Genomic DNA, 21,179 nt, shown 5'->3' with positions numbered 1-21,179 from the left:
TGCTTTCCAGGGTAGTTTCGGATTGGCGGGATTTTATGGTGTGATCTTAGGCACACTCCTGGATTGGTGGGATTCTGTGACCTGATCTACGGGCAAGCTCAGTGATTGGTGGGATTCTGTGGCCTGATTTTGGGGCAAATTCAGGGATTGGTAGGATTTTGCGGTAATCTAGGAATTTATTGCCCCCCCCCCCCCCCCCCCGTTATCGGGTGGGGCTTGGCCACCTGCATCTTGAGAGGCCGTGGAAGATGTTGGGTTCTGTTTCATACAAGCCAAGTTCGGGTGGGACATTGAACATTTGGTGGAGGAGACTGGCAGGAAAGTACTATCAAATTAATAAGCTAAATTGCATAGACCTTGGGAGCAGACTGCTTTGAGCAGCTTTGGAGCAAATGAGGAAACACATATCTGGTTTGACCTGGATGGCGTATAACATATTCTAGTCTTTTAATGGCGATAGAGCACGATTCACCGTAAATTTTCAGAATTAGATTTCCCAGCCAATTCAGGGAGAAGTGACTTACATAGAATATTCTTGTGCAGGGCACCTTTGAAGATTAAGAATAGCACAGTGACTTAGATCAAGTGCTTCCCTGGAGGTCTCGGGGGAAGCTGGAGGGGCTGACTACCCTGCTTAACACACCTCTGCAGCTTTCGTCAGAGATCCTCATTTCTTCAGAGTAGATTCTTTCCCATGTGTAAAATGCAAATAATGCCGCACCACAAAGCAACGAGATGCAAGGATGCTGTGAGGTCATTAACACAAAGCTCGGGGACACAGTGTGAGCCCTGAAATGACCAGTTCTGATCTGTTAGGCTAAGTTGGGTCTTTGTCAACGCCTAAAAGTATGCAGTCTGAAGTCCTAACTGTCGTGGACCGGTCTCGTTCTTTCACAGGCTGCGGGTTTCCTGCGGGTGCGTGGGAGGTGGGGTTGGGGAGGGCGTGAATAGACCGCGCAGCCGCAGAACAGATTGCAATAGCGCCTACTGCCTCTAGGGGAACCGGGAGCTCCCCGGTTCGCCCCGCCCCGTCCGGCCCGGAAGGGTCAGAGGTCAGTGGGTGGTGACGAGCTGCTGCTAGTGGCAGTGTTCGCCGGTCCTGGGTCTATGGCGCCACCGCAGCGATGTCCTCTGTGTCGGCAAACTTTCTTCTGTGGTCGCGGGCACGTCTACAGCCACAAGCACCAGCGGCAGTTGAAGGTGGCTCTGGAGCGGCTTCTACCGCAGGTGCGGACCCGGGGCTGGGGACGGAGGCTAGGAATGTGAGCGGTGGTTTCAGGGTTCTAGCTGGCTTCTGTCCCTCAGGTGGAGGCCGCCCGCAGGGCCATCCGCGCCGCCCAGGTGGAGCGCTATGTCCCCGAGCACGATCGCTGCTGTTGGTGCCCGTGCTGTGGCTGCGAAGTGCGAAAACACCTGAGCCATGGAAACCTGACAGTGCTACACGGGGGTCTGCTGGAACATCTGGCTAGGTGACAACTGGGGAACACCCACCTCCCCCGTACACACAGAGAGTTGTGCACGCGTGTGGGATGGGAAGTTGGAATTGGGGAACGGAAGGTCGACGTTGTGACTTAATTGGGTTATGGACTGAATTACCTGGCCAACCATGGAGCTTAGAGGGTGTTAGGTGATCTTGTAGAAAAGCCAGCTTGCCCTCCTCCCACCACCACACACTTTATTGGAAGAAAGGAGTCCCAAGATAGAGGTCTTGAAGAAGTCGGTAATAAATAATACTCCCCTCTCTGTCTTGTCCAGAGAAGCAACCCAGTGGCCAATCTGCGCTACTTACCTAAGGCTCTGATACTTAGGACTGTTGTACTATCTTAATGACTAGCTACGTTTACTCTTCCTCTCCATTCTCAGCCCAGAGCACAAGAAAGCCACCAACAAATTCTGGTGGGAGAACAAGGCCAATGCCCAGATGAAAGAGAAGTTTCTGATCTCCTCCCAGGATTATGCACGGTAAGTCACCTGTTATAAAAGATGAGTTAGCAAGTGAGCTATCCAGGTCTTTGTCAGGCATAAGAGCTTCTTTAAGTTGGGACGTTCTTTGGGAGTGTGATGGCTCACACCTGTAATCCCAGGACTAGGGAGGCTGAAAGTAGATCCTTGAGAGGCCAAAGCCAGCTGGGGCTGCAGAACCTTATCTCAAAACAAGAACTAATTGGGGAAATTCAATTTAAGTGTGTTGGTGACCATTTATAGTTCCAGTACCCAGCTGAATCAGGTCAAGGTCCAGGCCAGCCCACACTGTGTTTCAAATTACCAAAAATAAGTAAAAGTATTGCAAAGTCCAGCAGGGATTTCATTACTATCTACTGCTATGTAGTATTTTCATGGCACTTTTTATTAGTCGACCCTCCAACTTCGATATCGAACACAGAACACTCAAGAAGTGATGGCTGGGTCATGGTGCCTTAGGCCTCTACTCTCAGTTGTTTAGAAGGCTGAGACAAGAGGATTGCTAGCCTCAGAAGCCAAAAGAGGGCATCTGATTCCCCAGAACCGGAGTTACAGAATGTCCTGAGTTGCCATATGGGTGCTTAAACCTAGGTTTTTGAAGAGCAGCTAGTGCTCTTAACCTCTGAGCTATTTCTCCAGCCTCCTTCATATGATTTTTGATTAGTGAATGAAATATAAAAACTTACTATTAAGGGTAATGAATTACCATTTGTTTGTGGGTTGTTTTTTTTGTTTTGTTTTGTTCTGTTTTTATGAGGCCCAGTCTCTCTAGTCCTGGTTTTTGATGTAGATCAGGCTGGCCTTGAACTCACAGAGATCTGCTTGCCTCAGCCTCCTGAGTGCTGGGACTAAAGTCATGTACCACTGCATTTGACTCACCCTTCTAAGTAAAAAAAAAAAAGAAAGAAAGAAAAAAGCAAGGTGTAAAAGAGCATACAAATTCCCTGAACCAAGACAGGATTACAGGATTGCCTAGCTTTGTTTTGAGACAGGATCTCTTTATATAATTCATGCTAGCCTCAATCTCAAGATCATCCTCAGTAGTGGTATTATTTAAAACTTTATATGTAGGAATGTTTTGCCTGAATTGAATGTATGTATGCCATGAGCATGTAGTGCCTGCAGAGGCCAGAAGAGGATGTCACATGCCCTGGATCTGGAGTTACACAGTTGTGAGCCACCATTTGGGTGCTCAAAACCAAAACCAGGTCCTCTCCAAAAATATCTCAAGTGCTTTTAACCTCTGAGCCATCTCTCCAGCTCTTATTTTTTATTTTTAATAAGTGGGGCATTGGCGGTATGAATTCAGGTGTCCTCGGAGACCAGAGGTGATAGTTTCCTGGAGCTGGAGTTACAGGCAGTTGTGACCAGCCCCACATATGGGTTGGGAACTGAACTTGGGTGGTATGCAAGAACAGTGTGTGGTTTTAATTTCTGAGCCTTCTCTCCAAGCCAATAGTGGTATTTTTTTCCCCCCTAAGATTGGTTATCTTGTGTATTTATGTGTGTGTCCATGTCTGTGTTGGGTATGTACTTCTGAGTACATACACGTATGTACACCACAAGATGGCCAGAAGCATCAGATCCTTCTGGAGTTCCAGCTTGTTGTCAGCTGTCCAACCTGGATGTTGGGAACTGAACTTGAGTCCACTGGAAGAGGAGGATGTACTTTTTTTTTAATTAATGATTTTATGTGTATGGGTTTTTATTACATGTATATGTGTCCATACCATTTGTGTGTCTGATGCCCTCTAAAACTAGAAGACATTAGATCCCCTGGAACTAGAGTTATAGTCTCCATGAGACACAGTGTGGGTGCTGGGACTCAATCCTGAGTTCTCTAGAAGAGCAGCCAGTGCTCTTAACCACTGAGCTCTCTCTCTCCAGCCCTACTTTTTAAGTGTTGTAGTATAAAATGAATACAAATATGTTGCTGGCAGAAGGAATATACACGTAAGGAATGAATGGAAGGATTTAAGTAGGAAAATATCCTATAATTTCTTTAGGTATAAAGGTGAAGTGGTCAAGAGTAGCATTGGTAAGCCAGGCATGGTGGCGCACACCTTTGATCCCAGTGCTTGGCATGCAGCAGTAAGCAGGCCAGCCTGGTCTACAAAGTGAGTTCCAGGACAGCCAGGGCTTTGTTACACAAAGAAACCTGTCTCAAAAAAAAAAAAAAAAAAAGTGGCATTGCTAACAGGGTGTGTGTTGGCACTTCACCAGCAGTGTAATATTCCTGTCAGAAACTGCTGTCGTGAGCCTGGCATGGTGGCACAGCCTTTAATCCCGGCAAATTGACTCCGGTGAGTTTGAGGACAGCCTGGTCTACAGGGGCTAGAGATGAGCTCCAGGGTTACGAGAACTTGCTACTCTTACAGAAGACTTGAGTTCAGTTTCCAGTACCCACTAATTGTGCAGCTCACAGTCACCCATAACTCCAGCTCCAAGTGATCAACACCCTCACCACCAGGAAACTAAAAATGCATGTGGTAGACAGACATGCAGGCAGGCAAGATACCTATAAAAAAAACTGTAAGAAGAAAATAAATGAAGAATAATGGAACTGTCTGATAGTGTTACGTGTCCCCAGGTGAGAGACAAGGTGCTCACTTTACCAGTTGTTTTTTGAGTTGAAAATTCTCAAAATTTTCTGTGCTGAGCATGGTGACTCACTCCTGTATTCTCAGCATTCTGGCTGAGATGAGAATTCTATGCTGGCCTACTATACAATGAGACTGTCTCTCTCTCCCACCTCAGAATTATAAACTATCTACTAATGTGTTCTTTGTAACTGGTAGGGCCGGAGTTTTAAGCAGATTCATCTCTTTTCAGTATTTTTATAATTCCCATCTTTTTAGGTTTAAGAAGTCCATGGTGAAGGGCTTGGATTCCTATGAGGAAAAGGAGGATGAGGTGATTAAAGAGGTAGGAGGAAAGGCCTCTGAAAGACCTTGCCCCATAATCCTGAGCCCATCTAAGCATTTTCTCTCTCCCACAGATGGCAGCTCAGATCCGTGAGGTAGAGCAGAGTCGGCAGGAAGTGGTCCGATCTGTCTTAGAGGTTGGTTTCCCTCGGAGGACCCAGAGCAGTATCCAAATCCACTGATGCCTGGCTTCCCCCATCCAGCACTTCAAGTCAGCTCTTCTTAGAGAACGTTCACACTGCCATGTCCACTGGGGGCAGGCCAAGAAATGTGGGCGGGGCTGGGGGTTGGCAAAACGGGCAGTACCTTCCATAAGATACCGGAGTCTGGAGTGTGGGGGCATGGCCCAGGCAGGCTCTTAAGCACTTTAGACACATTTATTTTTCCTGAATCAAACTCAGCCTCAGGCAGAGTCAGATCCAGAAGAGGGTTCTTCAGCACCTGAAAGTTGGAAAGCGACCAATGGGTAAGTCCTCAGGGAACCTCTGGAGTTGAATGGCGGGAAATGGGAACCAATCTGATCTCTGCCATCCTCAGTGCTCAAGGACCACCTCATCTGCCAGCCTGGCTCCCCTGTCTTTCAGCCATGTAGCCTCCAGCTCACAGCAGGTATCACACTTGGCCTTGCAACCTGTTGCAGAGCTTGATTGGATGGAGACAGGACAGCACCTAACATTCATTGGCCATCAGGTACAAGAGTAAGCAAAGCAGAGAAGAGGGTCACTAAGGTCTCAAGTCCCACAACAGACCTATTTTGGCTTTTCTACTTGTTCTAAGACATCTCTATCTTCTCTGTTGGACTTCTGTTACTGAGTCTTTCCTTAATCGTTTTCCTAAGCCCTGTTGCAACCTTTGAGTGATCTTTTTCATAACTGCTGCCCCTCGATGTCAGTTTCTCAACCTGCCCAGTATAGGGTGTCCACACTCCGATACCCACACAGGCATCTGAAACTAGCCACCCTGCCCTTAAATCCTAGTACCTCCCCAATATATTACCCTGTCTACCTTGGAACTGTCTGTCCTTAGTTACTGGTGAATTCTTTAGAAGTACTGAAGTAGCCTTGTCCAAAGTTGTGTTCCCCAAGCATTGATAGTTTGCTGTCAATTGCTTATGAGTATTGTAAGTTGTGGCTTTCTTATCTCTACCCCATTTTTCCCACAGGATACACCCGGAGTTGGTAACATTCACTCAGGTACGTTTCTGAGCAGCGTTTCTGGGTCTGCAAGGTTGTCCTTTGGTTTCTGTTGTTTGGACAGTTCTATTTCTGCCTCCCCGAGTGCTGTGATTGAAGTATGCATCACCATGCCCAGCTATTTTGACACAGGTTAACCCTTTGTTCACACTGGCCTTTGAGTTCTTTGAGTCCTAGAACTAGACATGCAGTATCTACTTTGCTGGGATTTTGTTTTCCCTTTTGGTTTTCTGAGATAGGTTTTCTCTGGGTAGCAATGGTTGTCGTGAGACTCTGTAGACCACGCTGGCCTAGATCTGAGATCCCCCTGCCTCTGTCTTGGATTCAAGGCAGCCCCATCGCCAGCAGGGTGGCTGTTGCTTTCTTTTTAAATAACTTGGTTTTTTTTTTTTTTTTTTGTTTCTCTGTAGCCCTGGCTGTCCTGGAACTCACTGTGTAGTTGACAGGCTGGCCTAGAATTCAGAAATCCGCCTGCCTCTGCCTCCTAAGTGCTGGGATTAAAGGTGTGCGCCACCACTGCCCACCTAAATAACATTTAATGTCTGCTTTTATCTAGTCAAGAATTTGTATCCAGAATAGATCAAAACTTTCCAGAGCGGGTACTGGGAATTGGACTCTGGGCCTCTGAAAGAACAGCCAGTGTTCTTAACCCTCAACCACTTTAATTTTTTAAAAGGGCTTTGCTTTGTTCTAGGTGCCACACCTCCCTGGATGATCCAAGAGGAGGAGCACAGCTCGGGAAGCCTCCCAATAGGACCCTCCTATGAAGAGTTTCTTAAAGAAAGTAAGCAAGCTACCTCAAGCAACACATTAAGTTTCAGGTCAATTGATTTCTTGAGGTAGCTGCAGTGTTGTAGATAGACCCAGCTACATATTTCTTATTTGCAGAGGAAAAACAAAAACTGAAGAAACTCCCTCCAGATAGAGTTGGCGCCAACTTTGATCACAGCTCCAACACCAGTGCAGGCTGGCTGCCCTCTTTTGGCAGAGTCTGGAATAACGGACGCCGCTGGCAGTCCAGGTATGGATAAGTGTCCAGTGTCCAGACTTTAACCAGCAGCCTCCCTGAAGACTTACCACTAGTCTTGCTAAGTTTTTATCTCCTTTCAGGCATCAATTCAAAACTGAAGCTGCAACAAGAAGCAAGCAGCCTCGTAAAGGGAAAAGCTGAAGGTTTCTGGGCTCAATCTCTTCTCATGGCGAACAAACCCATTCCAGCTATTATTCCTAAGACCGAATCCTCTCCACCTGCCTTAGGAAACAGATGCACCCACTCATTTGATTCAATAAAATTTTATTTTCCCAAATGTACAGCTGACTGAACCTGTAAAAAAAAAAAAAAAAAAAAAATAGAAAACAGAAGTCACAACCAGAACATCTCATAAAAGGAACATGTAATGCTTCAACACCAAGAAACCTTTGGTTCCCACCTGTTCATGCATCTTCACCAGCAGCTGGGGCGTCTCCACCCTTTGTGTTTCTGGTGTAAATTACTTGAGCTCTGTGCTTTGAAACCAGCTTGATAAGTCCTAAGAAGAAAGGGCATGGTTTTAAAATTTAATGTATCTGAAAGTTTTTGCCTGCATGAATGCATGTACACGTTATCTGGTATCTGAGAAGGAAATCTGATGCTCTAGGTCTGGTATTAGGGGTTGGAGCCATCTCTCTAGCTCCATGGATGTCAGATTGCTTCATAGAGCAGATGCTGAATGTACATCTCCTATTCTTATACAAACAGAATTTCTTTACAATTCTTAGGATGCCAGGTCATATTCTCTATTCCAAGCTAGCCTTCAATATGCTGGGTTCACAAGCATGGACCCTTAATCCCAACACTGGGGAGACAAGAGTCCAACCTGGTACATGGAGAAACTATCTGGGACAGGGGCACCAAAGCCATCAAGTAGCTGCTTTGTTTGAGGATTTACTGTGAATTTAGTTTGAGTATAGGGAAAGTCAGCTGACAGGAGTCCATTTCCTTCTTCCACCCTGTAGAGGCTAAGCTCTTCCCGTGCTAAGCTAGCTGGCCTGAGAGCTCCTGGGTAAGTCTCTATCTTGACATAAGTGTTGTGGTTACAGGAGTAACTGCATGAGGCTCTGACGGACATGAACCTTGCTTTTCTAGATCCTCAGTACAGATGATGATGGGCCAGTTTATACTCATGACCCAACTAAAACCACAACACCTAGATCCCATCTTAACAGACCTTATTGTATGCAGTCCAGCATATGTACTTAGAAACTATAATCAAAACACCAGAAGCAGGGGGATAATTTGCATGGATAAATAAGGGCATGGTGGGACTCGCCCTTAATCCCAATTAACTGAGAAGCAAAAAACAAAGGATCAGGAATTCAAGGCCAACCATAAGGATACTAAGAGCAGTGACAAGACATGGCGGTGAACACGTTTTTCCTCCCCAGCAGTAGGCCTGAGTTGGGAGGGCAGACTGGTCTACTACAGGAGCTCTAAGACAGGGCAATGCAGAAATGGAGTTCTGTCTCAAAGTAATTTTCTCTGCATATTGCGTATTCCCTTGAAGGATCCTTGTGCTCACGGAACTGCAATGGCATCTATGGCACTGAAGTGACTAAATCCTGGGTTTTCACATCTAAAGACTTTGAAAGTTTTCCCAGTAATGCTGCTACCAACAAGACAACCCACTCGTAGAAACACAGGACACATCTTTTACCTTTACTAAGCAGCTCCTGAAGGGCTGCCCTGGCCAAGGAACCTCGAATCTTCAGTCTCTCAGAGACCACAGCTGGAGTAATAAGCTTATAGTTGGGGACTTCCTTACAGAGTTTGTCGTATGTAGCTTTGTCAAACAGGACGAGATTGTTCAGCTTGTCCCGAACTTTGCCTTTGGACCACTTCTGCTCATCAAAACAAATCAGAGAACCAGTCAGAACCACCCCTTTCCTCCCAAATATCAAGCATTTGAGAAACCCCTGTCCCTTATCACCTCAGGTAAATTAAAGGCTTCCTGACTTAATGCACCGGCAACTTTGGAGTCGATATGTTATCTTGAAGACCAAACGCATACGTTACGACTCACAGCAGTGGCTAAACTAGCTATGAAGTAGTAGCGACGAAAGTAATTTCACGGTCGGTGGTCACAACAAGAACCGTATTAAAAGGGTCGCAGCATTAGGAAGGTTGAAATGATGGCAAAAGTTAGTAAAGAGAAAAACGTCAACAGTATGATTTTAGAATTCAGTAGCTGGGAAAAAAATGACAGCAGAAGTTCGCGAAAGGTCCCACAGAATCCTAGTGCAAGTAGCTATCGCCTACCTTCTTTTTGGCCTTGCCACCAGACTTATTTACTGGGTCTTTGTCTTTTTTGGCCGACTTTCCGGCATCTTTCTTCTTCTTGTCGTCTTTGGGCGGCTAGGGGAAGAAAGCGGGAGTGGGGGTTAGTCACACGGTGGTCCCATGCAGCCCGATCGCAGTCCTTCACCCACCCACGGCGGCGCCGCCGGAGCACATGGACACAAAGGCGCGGTCGCTGAGAGGCAGGTCACGAAGCGCTCCGTGTAGGGTCGCCTCCACCTCCCCCCAGCACCGCTCGGCCCTCTGAACCCCACTGCTCAACACTCTCGGGCCTTACCATGGCGAAACTCAGAGAGTAGTGTGGACCACTGCAGCCTCACTAAGATGTCGGAAAAAAAGGAAGCCCCGTAGGCCAACAATCCCAGAAACCTCTGCCTCGAGAGAGTACTTCCGGGGCAAGGGGCGGAGCCACGGCTTGGCTAAACTCCGCCTCACTCTCCTGTGAGAGGGACTGGGGGGAGTGGCTTCCAACCTGCAAACTGTAAAATTGCTGCACTTTGCTGTGGTTCACTCGATGGCCACTAATTCTCTTCCCCGTCACTGAGAACTACAGTAGACCATTTCCCAGAAATTCGTTTATTAGCACTATGGGACCTTGGTTTGCGCGTGCGCTTCAGGCAGGAGAACAAAGTAGAGGCGGGGCTATGACAGCAGTTCCGGGGCTGGAGCGTCTGGGAGGGGTCGGGTTGTAGCGCCCGATCCGGAACGCAGTAATGGCGATCTTTAGCGTGTACGTGGTGAACAAAGCCGGCGGCCTGATTTACCAGTGGGACAGCTACTCGCCACGGGCTGAGGCTGAGAAAACTTTCAGTTACCCGCTCGACCTGCTCCTGAAACTGCACGACGAACGTGTGCTGGTCGCTTTCGGCCAGCGAGACGGCATCCGGGGTGGGCGGGGCCGGCGCTGCGGAAGTGTGCTGGTGGGCAGGTGCAGGGTGGGAGCGGGAGTAAAAGGAGGGGTTAGGGTGCAGAATGGGGGTGGGAGGAAAAGCAGGGGCGGGGATGGGCCGAGCATCTCTGATCCTCAGCCACTCTCCTGTAGTGGGCCATGCGGTATTGGCCATCAATGGCATGGATGTAAATGGCAAGTACACGGCTGACGGGAAAGAAGTGCTGGAGTATCTGGCTAACTCTGCGAATTACCCGGTTTCCATCCGATTCGGCCGGCCCCGCCTTACCTCCAACGAGAAGCTCATGCTGGCTTCTATGTTCCACTCGTAAGTGTCCCTACACCTTTTAAACATTTCCTCCCCAGGCTAGTGCATCTGTCTCTAGGCTGGCTAACGTTTTCTTTTTTTTTTTGTGTACTGACAGTCACTTTGTACTCTTAAGTGGCAGAACTCTTGTTACGAAGAAATGTCAACTATACTCAGGTTTGAGGTTTTTTTTTTTGTTTTTTGTTTTTTTTTTTTTTTTTTTTTTGCCCAGCCAGTTTCTTGTTCTCTTAGTTCTAGTTTCTTCATCTATAACATAAGGTAATTGAATTTTAAAAATAATTTTTTTTTTTGAGACAGGGTTTCTCTCTGTAGCCCTGGCTGTCTTGAAACTCATTCTGTAGACCAGGCTAGCCTCAAACTCAAATATCCACTTGTCTCTGCCTCCCGTGTGCTGGGTTTAAAGGCGTGTACCACCACCATCGGGCAGATAATTAAGTGGACATTAGAAGTTTTCCTGTGGTGTAAGGTGTGTTGACATAGGAATAGCCATGAACTAATAAGGTATGCACGTTTTCCCTAGCATGTTGGCTTTGGCTAACACATTTAGTATAAAATGTTTCAGTTTGGGGCTTGAGAGATGGTTCTATGCTTGCTGACCTTGCAGAGAGCCAGCATTCACATAGTGGCTCACAACTCTTTGTTTGTTTGTTTGTTTTGGTTTTTCGAGACAGGGTTTCTCTGTGTAGCTCTGGCTGTCCTGGAACTCACTCTGTAGACCAGGCTGGCCTCAACTCAGAAATTCCCCTGCCTCTGCCTCCCAAGTGCTGGGATTAAAGGTGTGTGACACCACTGCCCGGCGACTCACAACTCTTAACTCCTGTTCAAAAGGACTTGATGGCTTCTGGCTTCCATAGTCACCAGGCACATACCTGATACACATACGTACACACAGGCGAAAACACTCATATGCTTCGATTAGCCCCTTTTTATTTTGTTCTCATTGCTACATAAAGCAGCCTACAGAGGAGTGACTGAGATGATAAATAAAATAAATAAAAATTAAGTAAAACTTAGGGAGTAAATCTTATTTCATAGCAAAATATATAATATGTGTACAGAAAGCAGGTGAACCTAAAAGAAATTTTGACACTCCCGCTAGGCAGGTCACAGTATTTCTCCTGACTGTCCCAGGCTGTAAAGGGAATTCCTCCAAAGATTGGGTACTTGAGTGGAAAAGCTTGTTGTCCCCTCGTGTCACATGGTAGATTCCCAATTTTACTTCTTTTGCATACAGGCTCTTTGCCATTGGTTCTCAGCTATCTCCGGAACAGGGCAGTTCAGGCATTGAGATGCTGGAAACAGACACATTCAAACTGCACTGCTTCCAAACACTGACAGGTATGTGCCTGCAGAGGTCACAGGGATAGACAGGGCAGATTGGTTCAATATGGACCAGGGGATTGATGTGAGAAAGCTTCGGTAAACAACAAGGATGGTGTCAGGTTTTCCGGGCACACATGTACAAACACACCCATTTTGTTTGGTGACTCCAAAACCACTCTTTAGTCCAAGGCTGACTTTGTTTGCGTCAGCCAGCATGCTCAACCCTGGTTATCCTGGACTTGAGTACAATCTAGATGGTAGACTTCACACCTTTTGGAAGGTGTGTATTCTAAATAAAATTTGAAAGCCAAGTAGACATGGCCTTTGGATCCTACTTAGTTAGCGTTGCTTCACTCCTTGGTGTAGATAACTGAACTGCCAGAGTTTGGCTTCAGTTATCCTACTTCTGCAGAGGAACTGCAAGTCTGAAAATGGCAGCTGATCTTGAGTCTGGTCAGTGAGTCACCTAATGAGAGTGAAGTCACCCCATCTTTGGCCACCTTTGTTAACTGCTTTATGTGGCAGTAAGGACAAAATAAAAATGGATTTATGATGGTAGTTTTATATATTGAAAGGGCTGAAAAAAATACAGAATGGTATCTGATGTGTTCTCTACCATGCTTTTCTGCAGGGATCAAGTTTGTGGTTCTGGCAGATCCTAGACAAGCTGGAATAGATTCTCTTCTCCGAAAAATTTATGAAATTTACTCAGACTTTGCCCTCAAGAATCCATTCTACTCCTTGGAAATGCCCATCAGGTAGGTAGCCAGCCCCATTCCCCAGATACTGCCGAAGCTTTGTGCTGTCTCCCAAGGCATTTAAAGTGTGACCAAGTATTGCTTTTAGGTAAAGACAATAGTGACCAGTTCTATTTATCCTGAGAACACAGGGTTTCCTTAGGCTTCGTGTCCTTCAAATAGTTTCTGCCTGTTCTGCCTCTACCCTTGTGGTGGAAGTCTCACACCTCACATTTCTTGTCTTCTGGGTCTGGCCTAGATGTGAGCTGTTTGACCAGAACCTGAAGCTAGCTCTAGAGGTGGCAGAGAAGGCTGGCACTTTTGGACCTGGGTCATAGGATGAGCCTGGAATGGACTCCCTAAGTTCTGAGATGTGCTCCAGAGGGCTTTGCTGTTTCTACTCAGTGAGGATCCTATCGCAGCAGCCTTGCTGATATACTTGAAAATGGTAGAACACTGAGCCCAGTGATGGAGACAGATCCTGGGCTAGAATGCTGTGTTCTCTGCCCCTCTGTGTATATCACAGTCCTGGGCTCTACTCTGTACAGATTTATTTAAGGAAGAAGCTGGCTTAGCAATGCTGTAATAAACATTCCTTTGTTCTAGTGTTTTCTGTCCTAACTGATCATCTGGGGGGGGGGGGGCAGAACTGGTAAGGCCATTCTGTGGATATAAAGTGCTGTCTTCTAGTAGAAAACAAGACAAATGATGTTCATTAAACAAACTAGCAGAATAGTTTGACTCTCGAGCCTTAGAGGCGGTCCCAGAGCTACTGATTTTCTGAGAGCCTGAGGTGGTCGTGGTGGGTGATGGAGCACTTACGAGCACTTGAAATCAAGCTAAATTTTATTTCACTGTGCACTCTGACCCCGTGTGTACATTCTCTTCTGTTCTCTTACACACAGAATTTAGCAAATTATAAAATACCCATGCCTCAAAGTTCTCGAGCCAGTTACTGATAAGTTTGGCGCATGCTTTCGGCGCACCTTTCCATAGTTATTTAATCTACCTGCAGCCTAGACGTGCAGAGCGTTAGCTGAATGCTGAGCTTGTACTCAGAAGCTTCCGTTCATACTTCTGTTGTCTCAATCCAGAGAAGGCTTTCCTTTTGGGAGTGGAAAGAACAGACACTGCCAAGAATACTTGTTCCCAAGAAAAGCTTTGTGTGGTTTATGTGTCCCTCTGAAAGGATGAGCCACTGACTGTTTACTATCAGACCTAGTTTTATTAGTCTGTACAAGTCGGTTTGCCCTCTACATCCTCCCGTTTGTCCCAGGGTATTGATGAGAGTGGTGGCCTCCTCTCCTCCCTTAGGGACTGAGGTATTGGCAACAATTTTGCCCCCTGACAAGAAGCCTTGGGGTACAGCAGAAACCACAGGTCATTAATGTTCTGCGGCTGCAGAGACAGGTTCACCTCACTAGGAAATCAGGACCTAGGAGAGGAAGAAGGGTATAGGAGATGCCCTGAATTCAGGAGTTGCCTGTCTGCTAGAAGGTAGAAACAGAAGCTGATGGAGTCTAAAAGCAAACACCATCATTTCAATAGAGCATAGGATGCGGAGTCGGGGCTTCATTAGCCACTGGTAACTTGCAGCACCATGGAGGTCCAGAGAGACAGTGGAGACAGGAACGTGAAGGTTCTGTGCTAGCCAGAGCAGCCTCCCTCCCTTCTGTGCCCTGCCGGTGAGACTGCGGTCAGGGACGCTCCATAGTGAGTGCTCCATTCACTCTGCCTTCTTGGATACTCGGCCCATCTTGGTGCGGATATTTCGAAGCAAGAAGAAGACAACTGTGCTGGCTATACAAATCACTTCTGCCACCCAGAAGGCTGTGCTCCAGCTATAGTGCTTGGCGATGGTGCTGAAAGGTAACCCAGCCAGAAATCCACCCACTGTTGGGGAGAAGGAGAAGAAGCTGAGCCATGTGAGGATGAAGCAGGTAGGCATTCTGCCTGTAATCGGCCTAAGCAAGGCAGCGGAGGACTTACCATTGGCCATTAGTCCCACAATAGCATGAGAGGTACCACACAAGTTGGGAGGTGCACTTTCATTGGCTATGACTCCAAACAAGGCAATGGGACCATAAGAAGAGAAACCAAACACGGCTCCCAACACCAGGATCCAGATCTGCAAGAGGAGCGAGAGGTGGCATTGAGAACTAGAGAGTGCCCACAAGTGCCTACTGACGAAAGAGGGCCTAGCCCTCAGGAACAAACTAGCCATCCTCAACCCACGGTGAATGAGCCAGCCCCAAAGGACTAGATGGACATGGACAGGGGAGATAGACTCATCCCTCAGAGTTGGAAACTGGGCTGATTAAGGGCAAGACAGGGGTGAAACAAAAGTGAGACAGACCAGGAGGAAACCAGAGATATCTTTAAGGCACCTCGTGCTCCGTAAAGCCTGTGAGCTCAGCCAGAGGATGGAGAGCAGGAGTCCAGAAAGCATCCTGGAGAGCAAAGCAAAGAGAAGAAAACCAGGCCCAGAGTGGAGGCGAGACACAGAGTACCAAGGAGAGAAAATAAGGTACAAACAGAACTGCAAAGGGAGAAGGAGCCGGCCGGCCCAGAGGAGAATGTCTTCCTTTCCCTCCTTGTACCTTGCAGCCAGCCAGGCTCTATATTTACCTTGGGTGAGTCACTGGTCACCGTTACCCGGAAGAGGAGCATGGATGCTGCCATGCCAGCCATCATGAGCAGCAACAGGCCGTGGCGAGGGTTCCCATACACAGACAGCCCTGCCTATGGATACAGTGCCAGCCATATCAGGGCCTCCAAGCAAGGCATAACACCCCCACCCTGGACTCTGACACAGGGCTATTGCTGACAGGTCTTTGGCAATCTGTCATAGTTCTTGGCCCCAGACAGCTCTGGGAAGCCCTGGGAGCTTGCTCCGTGTTCTGAGGCCAAATTCCACAACATCCCTTCCTCCACCTTGGGGCAGGCATGGGACACGTGCTAGGGAGCTGTACCTAGTCCATTGCCACCCCTAGTTTTCTTGGGGCACAGAAGCCTACTGACTAGGGAGAGAGATTCTGGGTCTCTTTGCTGCTGGCCTCATCTCCACATCTCTAAAAGCAGGTAGAGAGAAAACTGAATCACACCCATCTCACCCACACCCTACCCTCTATGCCAACCAGCTCATATGCCAGGACTCCCATCTCTCCACTGGCTGGCCCAGCCATTGTCACAGTTCCTCCTGCCCACTTACCTTGGCCATGGCCCTGTCTGACAGGTAGCCGGCTGCAATGCTACCTACAAGGCCTCCAACCTCTAGGGCACTGACATAGGAACTACCTGCATGGGGAATGGGGAGGAGGAAGGGAAAAGAGCGAAAAGGTATTTTCTCACTGTAGTTATCCCAAGATACAGACCCACCTCCAAGGATGCCCACTCTTAAGCAGGAAGTGGATACGGGGAGGAAGGGCAGGATCCCGGCTCCAGCACTGTCTAAACACCCATCTTACCCACAAGAGCGGACTGCCCTCTCTCCTGGATGAGGAAGAACTGGCCCCAGTCTGTACAGCAAGTCTTTACTCCAAAGACCACAAGGTAGCCAGTGGACAGCACCCAGAGATAGGGGGACAGCAGCAGATCCTGTAGGGTGCTCTCTTCCTTTGATGATCCTGGAGGTGTGAAGAAGCTAGCTAGGATTTGGGCTCTGCTTCTGCTGGCCTGCCCTCACTGCACCACCACCATTCATTAGCCAGCTGCCAGGACAGGCTGTGAGCGCAACCAGGATTGATGGGCATCCCCTCAAAGCCCTGCTTCCCTGTCACCTACCTCGCTGTAGATGAACGTAAAGGACTGGTGCAGATGGAAGAAGGCACCCAAACTGCTTAAACTTAGGGGCTTACCCGGAATAGAGAGGTCTGTGTTGTCAGGATAGAATTTTTACTTCCCCTACCCAATCTCCATTGTCATTCTTTTGCCTACATCCATTGGCAAGCACAGGGCAAGGCAAAGGCTGGTCCTAACAGAGCCAAGGGGAAATGAAGGTGCTGTGGGAGTCAGCTTGGTAGAGGCTTACCCTTTTTGCCCTTGGAGGGGGCAGGGTCCAGATTTCGGAGTCCAACATCAGCAGGCTCGTTGTGGATGAGCAGCAGACAGAAGAAGGAGACAACCACGCACAGTGCCCCAGACAGGGCCAGTGTGCTGCGCCAGCTATAGCTCTGGGCAAGGATCGTCGCCAAGATAGGTCCCAGACTTCCAGCCAGGTTCATGCTAGTTGACAACACAGCCCACCAAGTGCCAAACTGGGATGGCTCAAACCACTGAGGCAGAGGGAAGCAGAACAGGCCTGGCTTAGAGGCCACACAGGAGCAGCGAGGGTGGCAGGCCTAGAGACTCACATTACAGGGATGAGGGAAAGAGTGCTTCGCAGCTTGGCAGAGCCAAGTCCTTCATCTGCCACCCGATCCCACCACCCTCAGGCTCCTAAAATATCCTGATAGCAGCAGGAACTGGCAGGGACTCCTAAGGAACCTGCTATGGGTCAGGGGTGGAAGGGCTGTGTAAGAGGACGAGCTCCCGAGTGCTCACTGGGTACCCTGCACCACCTGAGTCAGGCTTGTCAGGTGCACTCACCTTCCTCAGGATCTTCCCACAGGGGGGCCAGCCTAGCCCCTGTGCCAGACCATTGAGAAACCAGAGAGCAGCAAAGGCTGGCACTGTGGAGCTCCACGAGAAGACCACGTTGACCAGACCAACCAGGAGCAGCCCAGAGGAGAAGAGCCAGCGGGCACTCATCTGATCTGACAGCACCCCACTCACAAACTTGCTGATGGCGTAGGCTGCCGACTGGCTGCTTGTGATGAGTCCTGCAGCGAAGGGGAGCGGGGAGCAGGACACCTGAGGGGTGAGGGACAGGGCAGAGGCACAGGAGGGGTGGAGGAAGGTAAGGGGTCAGGTGTGTACAGGTGCTCGGCACGGTGAAACAGGTTCCTTCCCTGTGTTGCAGATTTGACACTCTCCTGCCTGCTGAGCCGTGCATCATAGGCCCAGGCTGACTGCCCACAGAAGCCCTCAACCACTGCTCAACAACGTCTGAATGTGGAGTGAAGGGCTCTAGAGTAAAGATCTTATTCCCCCTGGCTGGTGGGTAGCAGGGCAGGACACATCAAATCATGGTGCTACTTTCCTGGTGTTCACTGTGACCTGCAGGTGCAGCATGCACCCACACATGTGAAAACCTTGCTGCCCCCTCCCAGTAGCGCCTCCCAGGCACGTGTGGGCCCCAGGCATATACACCAGATAAGCGCTGGCCTCAGTCCTTCGCCCACACCCATGCACATGGTTGTCAGCCTCTGCACCTGATACATGCTTGAAACCCTGCATGCTTGGACAAACCACACTCGAAACCCTGTATTCCACAGCCCATCACCCTACCCGTCCAAGGCTTACCCAAATCGTCCTTGTCCAGAGTGATCTCATCCACCAAGGAGGGCATGACAAAGGAGAAGGTTTTGCGGTTGAAGTAGTACAGGCTGTAGCCTCCAAACATGGCGGCGAATATGACAGTGCGGTAATAGCCGTAGCCCTGGACTGCCATGGTAGGAAAAGCTGGCCCTGCTGGCCTGCTGGCCTGCTCACGGTGCTTCTGACCACAGGCTCCTGCTTGCCGCTTGCTCTCTTTACTGCCCAGATCTGCTGAGCTGTGTTTTTCTGTGTGCTCTCCTCCAACCAGTCTCTTTATAGCCGACTTCTGGGCAATCATTAAGCCTGGGGCAGCAACCAGGGAACCCAGTGTCCTGAGGGAGACAAGAAAACAGTAGATTACTGAGAGCCAAACTGGGGGAGGAGAGGGTCCCAGGGGGAGGCATGCCGATCCCCAGGATTGCTTGCCTTTCTTTCCCTCCTTTTCCAAGTCCTCTTGCCTGTGAAACCAGCTGTGATTAAAGGTTCAGCCTAATTACTTTTGTCTGCCCGAGCCCAGGGGAGCCTGAGGTAGGATGAGCAGAGCTGAGCTCGCTTAGTCAATGAACTTTCTCTTTGTCTCATTGAGAGGTACATTCAGGCTGTCAGGCTGCCGGGCATGAGATTGGTTGCTACCCCCAGGCTCATTCAGTCAGCTACATACCTTACAAACAACCCCATAACCACTTCCGAGCATTCTAGAGCTTATTGCACGCAATGCTTAGCATACATGCTTAGTACACAATGGAGTATGCTTTCCTAATAGGTAACCCCTTCATCGGGGGATACATCCCATGACCCCCTCATGGTGAAAGTGAACAGCGACACACTTTCCTTATAGACACAGTGATAAAACTTAAATATATAAATTAGGCCTAGTAAGTAAATAATAAAACACAATGAGGCACCATAGTAAAAGTTCCTTAAAGCCTATTGTTTACTTCTGAAATTTCCCATTTCCTTTTTCCACTGAGGCTGGTCTCGGTCACTGAAGTGTGCAAAGAACAACAGTAAATAAGGAGCCAGCTAACTGCAGTAGTTGCAGAATTAAATGAGAACAAGCCCCTCAGTTTACTCCGCAGTGACACGTAGAAGGCGCGCTAAGGGCCTAGGTCTTCATGAGAGTCCCTTGGAACTGCCTCTAGGTCCCTATTACCCTGCGACATCAGCTAGGGGGTCCGCACTGCAGGGGTGTGGGCCCCGAAGCACGCTACCGCAGCTTTCTGCTCCGCCGCGCAGCCGCTGAAGCAGAAGGTGTAGGCGCAGGGAGCCGCACGTAGCCTCGGGAGGCCCCTCACTCTGGCAGCCTAGGCTCTGCCAGTCGGGATGGGCAGGCGCCGCTCGGCACCTGCCAAGCACCCGGCGTCCTTAAGCCACCCGGGACACCCGACTCCAGGCTGGGAACTGCGGGTCCTGGGGACAGGAGCAAGAGAGCTGCGGAGATTATGGGCTGCAGCCACGAGGGCGCGGCATCTACAAGATCGCAGTCCCTGGGCCGTGGAACTGTCGCCATCCCGGAAGGGCAGTCACCCGGACAGCCTCCGGCTTAGTCGGAAGTCAGGGGAGCCCCAAGGCCCCAGACTTGCCCTCTAGTCCCGCCCTCACTATCGCCCCTCCTTCGCAGGCCACCCCTACCTGGACGGAGGCGGTAACTCCACTAGGATGGGGCGGGACTCGAGTAAGGCTGGTGCGCACGCAGAGTTGGGCGGACTACTGTCCACCCTGGGATGGGGACGTCATCCTGCCTATCAGGCAGCTTCCAGTGTAAGGACAGTGCCGCTTATAGGCTGAGCACCACGTGACCCATTACGTTCCATTGACCAGTGTCTGTAGAGTGCCTCTTACAACGCAGATTCAGAAAACGAAAGAAAGGCTCCCTGCTTGCAGAGGCACAGTGTTTTCTCTAAATACAGCACAATTTGGAGTTTTAACTCGTGGTCAGATTAGTTGGAACAGAGACAAAACAACATAGGCTCAGTATTTAAAAGACAGAATGCCGACGAAACCTCACGTTCTTTTAAAATCTTTTTAATGGTCACGTGTGTGTTGGGTGTGTGTGTACCGTGGTGTGTGCAGTCAGAGGTCAGCCTGAAATCAGCCTGAAATACTATTTCCTTCGAACTGGCCTCTCATTGGTTAGGCAACACATCTCTAGCCATTTTCTTTTCCCACACAGGTGCTAGAGCTGAAATGCAGGTCTGCTCAGGGCTTTACCAGCTGAGCCAACCCCCAACCTCACCTTTTTAGGGGCAGGAGGGTTGGGTTTTTTGTTTTGTTTGTTTGTTTGGTTTTGGTTTTTCGAGACAGGGTTTCTCTGTATAGCCCTGGCTGTCCTGGAACTCACTCTGTAGACCAGGCTGACCTTGAACTCAGAAATCCACCTGCCTCTGCCTCCCAAGTGCTGGGATTAAAGGCGTGCGCCACCACCGCCCGGCTAGGGTTGGGTTTTTTGAGACAGGGTTTCTCTGTATAGCCTTACCTGTTCCGGAACTCACTTTGTAGACAGGGCTGGCCTTGAACTCAGATTCGACTGCTTCTGCCTCGACTCGGATTAAAGGCACGTGCCACCACGTCCGGCTCCATGTTCACATTTTAATCCTTGAGCCACTACTTTGTGGAGACAAGGTTATATAGCCCAGGTGAGCTTGGAACCAGGAGAGTGAGCCTGTGCCTTCAGGTTATATGCTTATAACCTGACTCGGACCGACCTCGGTCTAACAGTGGCCTTGGGCAACTGGGCACTGTGAGTACCAATCTCATATCCTTTGAGTGCTCCACAAATGATTTCTGAGAAATCAGAAACGTTCAGTTCAACCTGACCTTGACCAAGTGACCCAGAACCGCAGTCTGGGTTCTGCTCCTCAGAAGGATGAGGCAGGGAGTTACCAAATTCAAAACCTGCCTGAGCTACAGAGCCAGTTCAAGATGACAATGGTCAGGCAAGACCCTGTCAAGGAAAAAAAGGACATCATTTTTTTTTCAACTTTTTTTTTTTGTTGTTGTTGTTCAACTGGTGGACAAAGGCAGGTTAGACAAATGCAACAATAAATCCTCTTTTCGACCCAGAACTCACT

The 21,179-nt window shown here is 48.9% G+C and overlaps 4 protein-coding genes across 14 annotated transcripts; 2 read left to right on the top strand and 2 right to left on the bottom strand.

Moving 5' to 3' along the window:
- Nucleotides 1–1,039: 1,039 nt before the first annotated feature.
- Cenatac (centrosomal AT-AC splicing factor) lies at nucleotides 1,040–7,390 on the top strand. Of its 3 annotated transcripts, none has more exons than XM_076924887.1 (11): nucleotides 1,040–1,227; nucleotides 1,306–1,469; nucleotides 1,864–1,962; nucleotides 4,821–4,887; nucleotides 4,961–5,023; nucleotides 5,288–5,352; nucleotides 5,471–5,576; nucleotides 6,049–6,079; nucleotides 6,774–6,863; nucleotides 6,968–7,100; nucleotides 7,190–7,390. In XM_076924887.1, the coding sequence occupies exons 1-11, from the start codon at nucleotides 1,108–1,110 to the stop codon at nucleotides 7,248–7,250; spliced, it is 999 nt and encodes a 332-aa protein (XP_076781002.1). In that variant the 5' UTR covers nucleotides 1,040–1,107; the 3' UTR covers nucleotides 7,251–7,390. The 3 variants fall into 3 exon arrangements, with proteins under 3 accessions (XP_076781002.1, XP_076781000.1, XP_076781001.1); XM_076924885.1 differs by having other exon boundaries at nucleotides 1,046–1,227; nucleotides 5,450–5,576; XM_076924886.1 differs by lacking the exons at nucleotides 6,968–7,100; nucleotides 7,190–7,390 and having other exon boundaries at nucleotides 1,046–1,227; nucleotides 5,450–5,576; nucleotides 6,049–6,863.
- Rps25 (ribosomal protein S25) lies at nucleotides 7,367–9,850 on the bottom strand. The gene is made up of 5 exons (XM_076924892.1): nucleotides 9,691–9,850; nucleotides 9,375–9,470; nucleotides 8,773–8,956; nucleotides 7,510–7,608; nucleotides 7,367–7,403 (listed from the first exon to the last, which is right to left on the bottom strand). The coding sequence occupies exons 1-4, from the start codon at nucleotides 9,691–9,693 to the stop codon at nucleotides 7,514–7,516; spliced, it is 378 nt and encodes a 125-aa protein (XP_076781007.1). The 5' UTR covers nucleotides 9,694–9,850; the 3' UTR covers nucleotides 7,367–7,403; nucleotides 7,510–7,513.
- A 58-nt stretch (nucleotides 9,851–9,908) lies between these two features.
- Trappc4 (trafficking protein particle complex subunit 4) lies at nucleotides 9,909–13,295 on the top strand. Of its 4 annotated transcripts, none has more exons than XM_076924889.1 (5): nucleotides 9,985–10,143; nucleotides 10,456–10,630; nucleotides 11,865–11,968; nucleotides 12,585–12,711; nucleotides 12,950–13,295. In XM_076924889.1, the coding sequence occupies exons 2-5, from the start codon at nucleotides 10,485–10,487 to the stop codon at nucleotides 13,026–13,028; spliced, it is 456 nt and encodes a 151-aa protein (XP_076781004.1). In that variant the 5' UTR covers nucleotides 9,985–10,143; nucleotides 10,456–10,484; the 3' UTR covers nucleotides 13,029–13,295. The 4 variants fall into 4 exon arrangements, with proteins under 4 accessions (XP_076781006.1, XP_076781004.1, XP_076781003.1 ...); XM_076924888.1 differs by having other exon boundaries at nucleotides 10,056–10,301; XM_076924891.1 differs by lacking the exon at nucleotides 11,865–11,968 and having other exon boundaries at nucleotides 9,909–10,143.
- Nucleotides 13,296–13,895: 600 nt separating this feature from the next.
- Nucleotides 13,896–19,858, bottom strand: Slc37a4 (solute carrier family 37 member 4). 6 transcript variants are annotated; one of them, XM_076924883.1, is made up of 10 exons: nucleotides 19,741–19,858; nucleotides 18,094–18,440; nucleotides 17,278–17,510; nucleotides 16,721–16,964; nucleotides 16,158–16,316; nucleotides 15,902–15,987; nucleotides 15,319–15,432; nucleotides 15,078–15,140; nucleotides 14,680–14,818; nucleotides 13,896–14,583 (listed from the first exon to the last, which is right to left on the bottom strand). In XM_076924883.1, the coding sequence occupies exons 2-10, from the start codon at nucleotides 18,404–18,406 to the stop codon at nucleotides 14,417–14,419; spliced, it is 1,518 nt and encodes a 505-aa protein (XP_076780998.1). In that variant the 5' UTR covers nucleotides 18,407–18,440; nucleotides 19,741–19,858; the 3' UTR covers nucleotides 13,896–14,416. The 6 variants fall into 6 exon arrangements, with proteins under 6 accessions (XP_076780998.1, XP_076780995.1, XP_076780994.1 ...); XM_076924880.1 differs by lacking the exon at nucleotides 19,741–19,858 and adding an exon at nucleotides 19,262–19,666; XM_076924879.1 differs by lacking the exon at nucleotides 19,741–19,858 and adding an exon at nucleotides 19,320–19,666.
- Nucleotides 19,859–21,179: the final 1,321 nt, after the last annotated feature.

The sequence above is a fragment of the Arvicanthis niloticus genome, chromosome 26 (genome assembly GCF_011762505.2).
Source record: "Arvicanthis niloticus isolate mArvNil1 chromosome 26, mArvNil1.pat.X, whole genome shotgun sequence".
Taxonomy (NCBI): Eukaryota; Metazoa; Chordata; class Mammalia; order Rodentia; family Muridae; genus Arvicanthis; species Arvicanthis niloticus.
The sequence above is the reverse complement of the archived record's forward strand: the minus strand, read 5'-3'. Positions and strand labels throughout refer to the sequence as shown.